Source organism: Tachysurus vachellii, chromosome 4, assembly GCF_030014155.1.
Source record: "Tachysurus vachellii isolate PV-2020 chromosome 4, HZAU_Pvac_v1, whole genome shotgun sequence".
Taxonomy (NCBI): Eukaryota; Metazoa; Chordata; class Actinopteri; order Siluriformes; family Bagridae; genus Tachysurus; species Tachysurus vachellii.
This window is the reverse complement of record NC_083463.1, coordinates 19,101,745-19,115,065: the sequence shown is the minus strand read 5'-3', so window position 1 is coordinate 19,115,065 and position 13,321 is coordinate 19,101,745. Positions and strand designations below refer to the sequence as shown.

General features: G+C 38.2%; 1 protein-coding gene across 7 annotated transcripts in view; it reads right to left on the bottom strand.

The window, feature by feature from the left end:
- The window catches only part of tox2 (TOX high mobility group box family member 2), a 102,777-nt gene that overhangs the window by 24,033 nt on the left and 65,423 nt on the right, over positions 1–13,321 (bottom strand). For 4 of the 7 annotated variants that reach the window (XM_060868213.1, XM_060868215.1, XM_060868218.1 and 1 more), the window contains one exon: positions 7,437–7,697. In XM_060868213.1, coding sequence (XP_060724196.1) covers positions 7,437–7,697 — 261 coding nt within the window. The remainder of the gene's footprint in view (positions 1–7,436; positions 7,698–13,321) is intronic. The other 3 variants (XM_060868214.1, XM_060868216.1, XM_060868219.1) reach the window with 1 other exon arrangement.

Here is a 13,321-nt window from a genome sequence, read left to right as displayed (position 1 = left end):
ACACACACACACACACACACACACACACACACACACACATTTCTCAGCAGGGAGTCGAAGCGACAATTAGGTTCATTTGAGAATGATTAGCGAGTGTGTTAACTCTTCGCACATGCGCTGCATGTGTGTGTGACAGCAAAGCATCTCTCCAAGAGTCAATCCAAAACCCCCTGCTAACTCCAAACACATCTGCCTTGGCACTATTCTATCTAAACAGGCTTCACGTACTCCACAGAGAATCACTCGGGTGTAATAAAGTGAGCTTTTACAAGCAGTTAAAGTCAACTTTGGCAAGATTTAATTCCGTATTAATTATTATCAGTTATTTTCGCTGATCTAGTTTGGCAGCTAGTTGTGAGGAAGCATACTTAGGAGTGTCATTTTGCAAATCTGTCTCGATTCATGTTCAAGCTGGTTATGTAGCTGAGATAGTAGAGACGAAAATATAGAACATTTAGAAGTCTTATCTTTTGAGAAATAAGATTTACTGCTGCATCAAGTCTCTTATATCACGCATAGTGCACACATCACTAAACGTTTTTATCCTCTCTAAACTGGCTCTGAAGTCGCTCAGAATGCATTCTGAAGTCATTGCACGCCAAAATGAGGAAAGTTTTCTAAAACAAACAGAAAGCAAAAAGCATTCGTAAACTCCTAAGGCTTGTCCAAATGCATCATTGGAAAGGCTGTAAATTACTTTTTGTTGCAAAACCATTTGCTATTGCTGAAAAAAAAAAAACTATTGTTTTCTTCCAGAATATAACTGACATATGAAAAAATATATTTTTAAATTAAAGTCCCCCTCGGGGTATTCTTGTATAACCGTGCCTGCTGCATCAAAACAAATATCCTCGGTTATAAACAGCATTACTGAGGAAATGAGTGTTGAATTGGACATCGATTGTACTGTAGGCCTGTGCTGCTGACTGAACGTTCAGTACGTTACATCCATATTGGCATTAAGTGACTGTTTTAATGGGAAACCTTTCTTTTTTTTTTTTGCATGTGCTACACTACAAAAGAAAGCATTGCTGTAAATTGTTTATCAAAATAATTTCGGCACCATGCTCCAGGACGATTTTGACCACGGGTCTCACTTCAGTAGAGGAGGAAGTAGTGGAGATGCCTGCAGTTTGACACAGAGAGCTCGCTTCTACTACAGCAGCATCCACAGCGTCCTCTAAGAGCTATCAGAGAGCCGGGAGGGGGGTAAAAAAATAAAGAGACCGAATGGGAGAAAAGAGCATCACATTTTCCTTCTCTTCTCTGTCTTTTTTTTCTTTGCAATCACCTCTCATTCTATCATCCCACCTCATCTCTCTCTCTCTTTCTCTGTCTCTCTCTCACCCACAACAGCAGGCAGTGAGCTAAAAGTAGTCGTTTCGAAGGCTGCAGTCAGCTGATGCATGCGGGAGATATAAAGCACAGTAATATGGACATGATTTCATGCTATGATAAGATGGTGGAGCTGGTGGCCAAATGAGATACATAAAACAGGGCTTTATCTAGTGCAGTAGTAATAGCTAGTAACGGAGCAGCACTAGGTCCTCCACTCTCTGCTTCTTTCTGCTTCTCCTGCGCTGAGATAAGGATGTTGTGGATATGCTACTGCTATGCTGACTCACAATCGAATCCCAGCTCGGTTTCCAAGCTACTGCACACACTACAAACTAGCAAAACTAGCAGATACAGTAAGACGTTCGTAACAGCGGAAAGCTCATCATCCAAGTAAATGGTACAACTATTTTTATAAGAACAGAGTCATCTACGGATGATTAGATCTATATGAAGAAACCTTATGTACACAAAGCGTATCCTTGATTAGATAACTAATTAAATTTATTTCAAAATGGAAACAAGAAGCATTTCTTTCTCCCCCCCTTCCCTCATTTGTGATATAATGAAATTGGAAAATAACTTCTATTTCTTTAAAACATTTCTTAATACACAAGCACACTCTCATATCATATTGCTGGGGAAAGAAATAAGGCACCCCTTTCCCCAGAGATAATAAAAGAATTGAATTTTTCCTTATCGGCCCGGTCATCTATTTTTCCGCGGAATGCTATTACTTGCTGCCTGCGGTTGCTAGGCAACAGGAAATATTAATAGGGCCTTTTATTAGGCAGGCTTTCACAGTGCAGCACTAAAATGAAGAAGTGGAAAACATGAATGTGTTACATAAATCTTTAGACCTCGTCGAGCTTCTGCACAAGTCTTTGTTTGGCTCTTGATTTATAGCGCCTTCGCCTCATTTATGGGAAATAGCAGTGTGAAATAAGAAAATGGTACATTACCCTGAAGGACTATTTGAAAATAAATAATCGCAAAAGGTGAAAAGAAAGCTGTTTAAAAATCAGGGATGTTTTTTTTTTTTTTTTTTTTTGATGTTGCTCTCTTTCCTCACTCTTTTCCATAGTCAAATTTCAAAAAGATTGTTCTTTGTTTGGCGAACGCATCAATCATCTGTGTAATATTGCTTACAGAAAAATGCCTTCTATCATGCTTTTTCAACCGCCACAAGGGGGAAAAATATCAAAGTTATTAATAGTTCTATAAAGCATTTCTGCCGAGAATATGATTCCGAGATTGTGTGGTGATGCAAATATCTTTGGATTGGTGATGATTAATCAAGACAATATTTCAGAGAAAATTTGGTTTGCTGTTTTTTTTTTCTAGCATTTTTTCTAGCATTTGAAAACACACACACGTGCGCACACACACATACACACACACACACACACACACACACAAGCAAGAAGTTCCACTCCTAGCCCTGAACACAAATATGAAACATAATGATGGATGAAGTAAGCTGTTTCTCTAGACTTTCATTTAGAAAACCTGGGTCAAATTCAACATAAATATAATATCTGATTAAAGCTGGTTGGAGTCCTAATGTCCACAAACTGCCTCCTACTTTTGGTAGGCCATCATCTTGAGACTATTTATGGCATGGCGCAAACCACAGTCCAGTTAATTTAAGCTGCGATGGCTTTACCAGGCCCAAGCTGGGCTGCAGATGCATTGCTTTATCCACTGCACTTATTTTATGGAAGTGGGTTCAAAGAATCTGTATCCTGTGGGCTTGGCATAAGGAATACACTTTAAGAAGAACTGCTCGTAAAGAACAGATGGTGGAGAATTTGCAAATCAACATGGAGGTGAGAAGACTGTCAGCAATATCCTCGCTGTCTTATAAAGAGAGAGATTGTACCCAGATTCACTCTTGACATTGGTTCTGTCCTTGAGCATAATTGTGTGAAAAACGAATGAAAAATTTGCATATTTGACACTTAATTGCCTAAAGACTTGATGTATTGAGGCAGGTTCGTATGTACGTTCATACAGTATTTGTAGCTTTGTCTGTAAAGTACAGAAACGATATTGCTAGCAATATGTAAAAATAATTATTCCCTTGTTAGCTTCTAACCAAACCACAAATCAAAAAATCAGCAGATTTTCACACATTCAAGTCTCTGCTCACTTTCCTGCTGCCAACAGATATTTCTGAGTATGTTAGTGTGGGCACGTAGCAGATATATCAGATGTATAGCGAGTCCATGTAAAATATATAATCTTTCAGCGATATCTAGCCTGAGCCAGGACTTTCACGCCATTGGATAAACAGCAGGAGGTTCAGTATTTGAGGAGTAATATAAAGGCAAATATTAAAGGTTCACTAAGCAAATGCTTCCAATTGAGCCTTACGGAATGCTGAGTGAAATGAAAAGAATGAAATAAAAGCCGGGCGAGGAATGTCACAGGGTGTCCAGAAATGAAGTCTGGACATACAGTAGCACTGAAGCAAATGAGCTGTGAAAATGGCTTTGTGTTCTAGCTTTTTCTAGATCTTTCAACTATGATGATGAATAAGCGTTATAGCATTTGCAGCACGTTTAAGTAGCAAAATATCCAGGAAACGTGTTAGATGAACATAAGAATATTACTGCTTTACTAAAAGCAATAAAACTAATAGACGGTTTCAGTGACAATACTGAGATAAACCTGAAACTAATAACGGATCTTCGTTAAAGCTCGGGCTATTCTCGAGACGACTCACATTTTACACACATTACTACAGCAGTGCAATTCATGACATATGAGTTCCTATATCATTACTGACAGGCTCATTCAGACTGGACGGTTGAGGACAAGAGAAAGACCAGGTGATTTTTTTTCCGAGTGTGGAGGAATCAGTGCTTTGATAATCTCAGATTTGTGAATTCAGCTGAATGGAGTGGAACCTGATGTGGTCTTCTGCTGTTATAGCTCATCCACCTTAAGGTTTGATGCTTTTCTGCTTACAACAGTTGTAAAGAGTGATGATATGATTTACAATAGACTTCCAGGCTGCTCATATTCTCCTCTGATCTCTCTCATCAACATGACCATGGTTAGGATTTTAGACTATTGATGGGAAGGCCAAGTGCTCAAATCCACCACTGACAAGCTGCTAAAACTGCTGTGTTCCTGAGCAAGACCCAACTGCTCAGTATTATAAATGAAGTGTATGTAAGTCACATCGGAAAACTGTGTTTGAGGTAAACATTAACTGAAGCTCAACATCTGTATATTTATGCTTTAAGACACTGTGCTGCTGTCGTGTGATTAAATGAATATGCAGGTGTACATGTATTCCTAGTGGATGGTGAGTGTAAATACTAAATAAACAGGAACATTCTTTGAGTAGCAGTGAGAAAATTTTCTGGGTGACATAAGAGGAATAAAAATTTATCATGATTGTCAATAACATGATTGTAATCACAAAAGTTCCTGCCACTAAAATGGAGAAAGCTGCATTAACGGAAGTGTTTTCAATAACCTGTAACAGTTTGTTAACTGTTGCTTGCCGCATGCTTGTGTACCTAGTACTTCCACTTAGATCAAATCTCCTCTTCCTTCTTCAGAAAATTTGTACAGTACCTTCCTGAAGTTGATTGATAAGATCCCTGCCACTTGATCATGGATATTGGATGTCTAATGCATTGGGGCCACTGGAAGAGGCTATGACAGGTAGCGCATTAGCGAGACGAGTGGGAGCCCTGCCAACTGCATCAGTGCATCAAGAATAGATATCATGTTCATCTGGAAATATTTGATACTCTCTCCTGAAGGAATCTTAGGCCTTTTGGCAAATGGGCAAATGGCTTTCAATCAACTGATGAAGCTGGTGGATCGGGGTCTAATAAGGCAGCTGAAAAATTAATGCTAGGCTAGTTGTACAGCACAATCAATTTGAATACACAATATATTTGTGAATAATTCCATAGTTGCTTTAAAATGATTTCAATGTAAATTATTGATATTTTGATCTGGCATGATGGTTGGAGCTACAGTTTGGCGGTTAAACCTATTCGCAACTTGAGGGAATGGAGGTTGGGTAAAATTACTGCTAGCATATTCATATTATATTTACTGTACTAAAAAACTGAGGCTAAAAACTTTGCCTCAAGGCACAAATGCAGCAAGGTGATGAGCTCAACATCCCCAACACACAATTTAGCTATTCTCAGAGCTCCACCAGGGACTGAGCTATATTGGTTACTGAGCTCGGTTCACAACCTCTGAGTTTTTCAGAATTAAAAGTATCGTGTTCATGAAGAAAACAATTCAATTGCTGGATGCTCATAATAAAACATAATAACACACAATAACACACAATGGTGGATTATAATAGTACTGTTTTGCTCTTATGGCCATCTTAAAAATGAAAGTAGCTTTTGGCATAAAAACTGTCATAAGGAATGAGAGCAAGACAATTTCTTGCTTAAAAGCTAATATTACTGATGACTTGTGAAATGGAAGCTGTGTCCCTTCTTAAAAACAAAACAAAACAAAACAAACAAATCTCTCTCAGTATTGAAGACATTCAATTCCATTCCACTCAAACTCATTTTCCTTCTTCCTCTTCATTCACTCAGCCTGCGTTTTCTTCCACATTTTCTCTCGTTCTTCCATCCCGCTCTCTCTCTTTCTCATCTCTTTATTTCTCTCTCTCTCACACACAAACTCTCCCTCTCTCCCTTTCCCCTTGTTCTAAACCACATCTAATGAAAACAGATCTCTCTCTCTCTCTCTCTCTCTCTCTCTCTTTTTACCAGCTGAGCGTTGGGAGGAAGATGAACCCTAATGGCTTTTTTCCCTCCTTTTTCTGATGATGGAAAATATGCACCGACCTATTGATGTGTCTGATGTATTTCATCACCACAGATTTTGTGCACGTCAAAGCCAAGCCAGCACAAATAAATCCTCAGCAAAACCACACCATGTCGGACCAAATGACACACCAAAGCTACCTACTGTTTCTTACTAATTTGTCTGTGCAGGAAAATACTCTCTAGCTTTGAGTTGCTGTGTCTATATGTGTCTGTACTAGACCAAAACTAAGCTGTAGAGGTTCCACAGCTGAATGTCAGCATTTGTAGTGCATAAAAGTAATGTGTGATTTCTATCCTTTTTCTCACAGTGTCTCTTTTATTAGTAGTATCAACCGGTCGATGTTTTGGAGTCATGAGTAACTCTCTCGCAATCACTACAGCTATCAGTCTATAGCTTTCAACAGAGAAAATTCCTCGAGAAGTTGCTTTCACAATCCGTTGTCATCCATTCAACACAAGACTCTGTAATCTCTCTTTTCTGCTTGCTGGCATTACAGATATCCAAAATATTCTATTTTCCCCTCAATATTTCAAGTAAGCAGCAGAAAAAAATAATCATTTCGAAAATAAAAATCAATTATTATTTATGGCTTGCCTGCTTTTACATGATAGTGTAGTTTCTTTATAACTGACATTTCAATACCTGAGCAAGACCAGGAGGAATGGACTGTACTGTTTGATAACAGTGATAGGAAAAATGCTTGAGCAAAACAGGCACTGATGAATTTATTCCGCAGCCCTTTTGCTTTGAGATCAGATGGAGATGAGCTGCAGAGGATATGATTAAAAATTGACTGCAATGTAGAGCTGTCCATCCATTAAATCTGTTCATCCAGAATTTTTCAGGAGAATTTTTTTTTTATTTTTAGAATTGGCAAAATTGCAACCACAGAATTTTTCATGTAACGTTTACTCTGATGGCTAAATGCATGTTGTGATGACATCAAACCTTAATCTTGTCTTGGAGCAAATCTGCTGATAATCTGTGGCAATTTCCAAAAGTTCCAAGCAGAATATTACAGAGTTTGCTTGATTTTATGTTCATTTCTGATCAGTGAATTATCAGTGAATTGCAAAACCATGGAAGGAGTAATAAATTTCACACCTGTATGACTGATCTATCAGTAACTATTCGTAGCTCGCAACATCCCCTCTTTTTCACATATAGCAAAAGGCCAATACGGTGCTATATGAGAGCTAATAAGGTTATTCGTCCAGTCTTGCTCAGTTCTCTTGCCGTCTTCCCGCCCAAAGAACCCTGTGATTGAGACTCACCGAGGGCATTTGGCTTGAGAGCAGGTGACCGTCCTGTCCAAGCATGTTGGACATCATGAGTGCGGGCAGCTCGGGGTATGAGTACGGGTTGATCAGGCCGTTATGGGGCAGCGAGTGACACAAATAGCTGGACTCTGGATCCATCAGATGCAGCAAAGGAGGCTCAGGGTGGTTTGGTGGAGTTATAGGAGGAATCTCATAATCCTCGTCACCACCACCTCCTCCGTTCCCACTGCCTCCTCCCTGCCCAGAGTAGTTCTGCTGAAAAAAGAGAGAGAGAGGAACATAGAGAGGAAAAAAAAATTTATTAGAAAGACATACATACATAAACGGACCAAGTTTACTTTTCAATCACAAATGAAACTGATACTTTAGCGATTTTATTGTGATGTCTGACTAACAGTCAAGATGACGCTATGGTGCTTATGGAAAGCAGGCACTGATTAGTAATTAGTCATCCTGAATTTGCCCCAAATTGCTCCAAGATGGTTGGAACATAGAATTATGCGTGGTTGCAATCAGCATGTGCTACTGTATCAGTAGATTACATCGTCCCTGGATGAAAGAATGATTTGCTATCGTGTCTTTCTTTTCTTGTACATTCTCCTGCACACCTCTGAATTTTTCTCTGATCAACTATGTCATTTAAATGCGGATTGGCCAGACAAAAAAAAAATATGACTCTGCGTTGTACAAGAATGGAAAACTCATACTAAGGGAGAGAGAGAGAGAGAAAGAGAGAGAGTGAGAGAGAGGGGAGCAGCAGGGGTATTCAAGGGGGAATGAAAAGCAATTTTGTGGGAGGCGATCTGACTGGAGCCCCTTCCATAATGACTGAGTCAAATTAATCATCAGAAATAATATTCTGCTGTCAACCATTCAAGAGCTTTTTTAATAGAATTTTTATGATTCATGTCTGCCCATATACATCAAACAGTCAGTTCTGCAACATTTCAGAAATCAATTCAATATCATCTTTGTGTTGCCTGTCATCTTCTCTCACCGAACGGCCATTTATCTTGCAAACAAATACTTTTAGCAAATCTACGGCTGAGCAAGAGGACAGAGACAAGGATTCAAGGACCTCTGATTTTACCTGACTAGTGTATATTTCTTACATAAAAGACCTCTGTTGCTTGCATGTCACAATAATTCACCTTTTCCCCAAGGCTGAGAAGTCAAGTGGAATATTTTTGGCAAATGGCATTGCTACACCACTAACATGAGGTAACATAATAAAACTTGACATACAGGAAAGTACAATGGAAAAAAGAACTGCCTAAAGTATAGACCAGGTATTAGACTTTGTGTTACACCAGATATTGCACAAATAATAGAAGCAGCTTCTATATTTAGCCTTATTACTCTAATACTATATTTGACTCTAGTTCTGTAATGCAGTGGGTTTATTTTTAAAGCAATTGTTAAAGCCACTATTCCCACTTTTGCTTATGAATACCTTTGTTTTCCCGGCCGAAGTTTAATTAGTGGAAAAAATGCCAATGGCTTCAATGTGATTTTCTCATTGGTGATATTTTCCTGCCAGGGTTTGGATATTAATTTTCTAAATGGTCCCTTTGAAGACAGATGTCTTTGTAAAGCTTTGGGGCCTCCCTGTTATTGTTTGGTCTAATGGACGCGAAAACGAACATTTCCTGAGATTCAATTTCCCTCATAATTGTTGGAAGGAAACTAAATTGTCTGTTGTAAACATCGAGAGCCATTGTGTGAAGAGAGTCTCTTGCTACGTCCTCTGGAGAGTTCTCACATGTCTATGATCTCTGACAACCAGGCTCTGGATTACCAGGAGGTCTGTTTAAATGTGGGAATGGAGAATGGTAACTTCTCTAAAGACAAAAAGAGCCTGAATTGCTACTTTGCTTAGGAGATAACAATCTCTACTAATTTTACAGTCTATACTACGACTGCTGCTAATGTTGCATTCATCCTTGTGTTATCCTGGGTTCATTTAAATGTATTACTTTTAAAATGTTTAGCACTTATTGTATGTCTTATTGCCTTGGTTTATGGATAGTGCTGGAAATTGTGAATTTCCCACTGGGATGAATAAAGTATCTGTCTGTCTGTCTGTCTGTCTGTTTATCTATCTATCTATCTATCTATCTATCTATCTATCTATCTATCTATCTATCTATCTATCGATCTATCTATCTATCTATCTGTCTGTCTGTCTCTCTATCTGTCTGTCCGTTTCTCTGTCTGTCTGTCTGTCTGTCCGTCTCTCTGTCTGTCTACTAGAATTGAAAAAATTCTTGAGTCTGTTTTGTAGCTGCAGTGCAATCCAGAAACCTGTACTTGCGTTATAAATGTTCAAGAACCAGATTTAATCATTTTATTAAACATTTTGATAAGAACACTATTTATTATGAAGCAGCTGAATAATCGGATGTATGTTGGCCATACTGAACAATAAAGATGTATATCCAACATAACATGAGTTTTTGTAATGAATATCATTTTTGTACTGTTTTTATGCTTGGATTTGGAACCATTTAATCAATCATCACAGTCTTTTTACCCATTTAGAAACTCATGGTAGAGGTTTATACAACACAATTTAGCACATAAAGCTCACCAATGTCATGGTAAATGTATAACATCACCATATAAAGCTGTTGTAGTAATATAGTTAAACAAATACTAAAGTCAGAAAGCACAGTTTCCTGACCATAGACACTCCCTCACATACTGTACAGCCTTTCTAAAAGAAAACAATGTCACACAAACCTTAAATCAGTGTGTTGTTTAATATGAATGAATAAACAGGACGAATTTAGCAACACGCTGTAATAAAGACTCTGGCTTGCATAATCCAGTACTCAAAACTCTTGTAAAAGTATATTTAGTATTATAAATCCCATTTCTCATTTGTGGAAAAATATTTAATACTAGCCAAGTTTAAAGGTGCACATATACAGTGGTGTAATTTTTTTTGCACATTTGTCACACTTTAATGTTTCAGATCATCAAACAAATTTAAATATTAGTCAAAGATAACACAAGTAAACACAACATGCAGTTTTTAAATTTTTAAAACACCCAAGGCCTGATTACTGCTACACCTGTTCTTCACTTAAATTACTTACATAAGACCTGACTGACAAAGTGAAGTAGACCTAAAGATCATCAAAATCTACACATCATGCCTGGATCCAAAGAAATTCAGGAACAAATGAGAAAGAAAGTAATTGGGATCTAGCAGTCGAGAAAAGGTTATAAAGCCATTTCTAAAGCTTTGGGACGCCAGTGAACCACAGTGAAAGCCATTATCCACAAATGGTGAAAACCTGGAACATTGGTGAACCTTCCCAGGAGTGGCCGGCCGACCAAAATTACGCCAAGAGCGCAGTGACGACTCATTCAAGATGTCACAAAAGACCCAGCAACAACATCCAAAGAACTGCAGGCCTCACTTTCCTTAGTTAACGTCAGTGTTCATGACTACACCATAAGAAAGAGACTGGGCCAGTTATTAAGTTTAGGGGCAAGCACTTTTCCACACTGGGCCATGTAGGTTTGGATTTTGTTTTCCCTTAGTAAAAACCCTCATTTAAAAACTATGTTTACTTGTGTTATGTTTGACTAATATTTAAATTTGTTTGATCTGAAACATTAAAATGTGACAAACATGCAAAAAAAAATCAAAAAGGGTGCAAACACTTTTTTACACCATTGTATGCTAATCACACATTATGGTAAAACAATTTGTGCTGAATATAGAGTTCTGAGTCTTTTGCTATCGATATGCTTTAAGTAACTGAAATAAGGAAGAATGTTAAGACATATCCAGGATTATATTTACTAACAGTATAAGTCCCATGACGCACCACAGCATAAAAATCATTAAGCATTAATTAATTAATTAATTAGCATTAAGTCCCACAGTTTATTATAGTAAAGCACAGTATTCAATAGTGAGTATATGTATTAGGAGTTTTCATAAACAAGTGACTGATTAGACGGTTAATGTGTTCTAGTGCATCACCTCAAATAAGCTCAAATCAGCAAGAACCCTTTCTCTTAAATGCAATCTGCAATAGTCGGTGTATGCTTAATCCAACATCGACTTCCCTCCAGACAAACTGGACTCTTAAGGCAGCTGTCCTGTAACAGCAGCTGTCCAGATGTTGCACCAGCTTTCCATTTCCATTTACAGCATTTGGCAGATGCCCTTATGCCTTACATTCATCTCATTTATACAGCTGAGCAATTAAGTGTTAAGGGCTTTGCTCAGGGGCCCAGGACAGGCAGCTTGGTGGACCTGGGATTCAAACTCATGGCCTTCCGATCAGTAGTCCAACACCTTAACCACTAGGTCCATCTGTCTTCTCACTTCAGAAGACCACTTCCCTATCTTCAGCGAGCAACTCTAATAACTCTAGTCTGTTCCTCCTTAAACTGCCATGTCCTATAAGTCTTTACACAGTCTTATATAACGTTTGTGTGCAGAATTTGTAATGAAGCATGCTGAACTGCTTCCTTGCTGATTGGGAGTTAAGATGTCAGTTTACTTGTTAGAAAATGTAAAGTAAGTGCTTCAACAATCCTCTAAACTGTCATGGACAAACAAGGCTCATCACTTCACTTCAGTACACGCATGGATTCATCAAATCCTGCTAAAAACATAGCTTCAGAGAGCAGAACCAAGGCCAAGGAAACATATTTTGGGTGCAGCTGCACAGGACAGTAATAGACAGAAAACATCAGAAACAGAATAGAGAGATACAGAGGGAGAGAGAGAGAAAGAGACAGACAGAGTGAGTGAGTTTGTAAGTAGCATAAAACTCAAGCCACAATGAACGTCCTTGATGATGAAATGTAAATCTGAAGGATGTACCAGCTGAACGATTTGGACAAATGCATAATTCATAATACAGAATGTAATTGTGTGCATTACAGATGTAACGTGTGTGTGTGTGTGTGTGTGTGTGTGTGTGTCTGTGGTCTCTCCTTAAGTCTAAACAAGAAAAGTGTTTAGTGTTTTTTATCTTAATTTGGCCAATTTTTTTTTTAAAATAGCACCTATGCGACCAGAAGACATGTTGACTCTGCTGATCTCCTCGTTCTCTGTTTGCAAACTGTTCCATTGTGTCCCTCAGTTCAATTTTCAAGGATATTAGAACTCAATTTGGATGCAAGATGGTGTCCGTGTTGAGTTTAAGGGTTTCAATTTAGAGCCTTCATTAACTGGAGCAGAAGAGCCACTCTAAAATGAATGCTATCAAATTTCTGAGAATATCTAGAACGCGTGCGTGATACGCTCAACACGTTTGCTGTCGCTTTATTAGCTGAGGAACGAGTACACACACCCACACACGCACAAAACACCTTTTATATGAAACAGTTGAAGAGACAGTTAGTGAGAAGATGGAGAGCAATGAGAGACTGAAAAGAAGAAAAAAAAAAAAAGGGAAAAAAAAAGTAAATATGAGCGGGGGAAAAAAAAAATCTGTCTAGTTTGGGAAGGTTTCCAAGCATCTCTGGCATTAATCTAATCCATTGTATGCTGGCAGACTGATTAGATGTCCAACCATATGACCATGTGAGCTTCAGTCTTAACACAACAGATGCCATTTGGCCATAAAGTTATTTTTGTCTAGTTTATTACACCAAGAGCTTCATTAATCCAAATAGATTTAACGTGAAGCTTGTTCTGCAAGTTGGAACCACAAACCTCTAACTATTTAGTACTTTCCTTAGAGCTGGATGAGAATTTCGGAAAGATTTTGACCTTGAAGAAGATTTTAAAAAGAGAGAAATATGATATTAACATTTGTTATCTAAAAATACACACACACACACACACGCGCACTTATATATGTGTGAAACAGTACAGCTCTGTACTAATCCCTAGAATTAGAAAT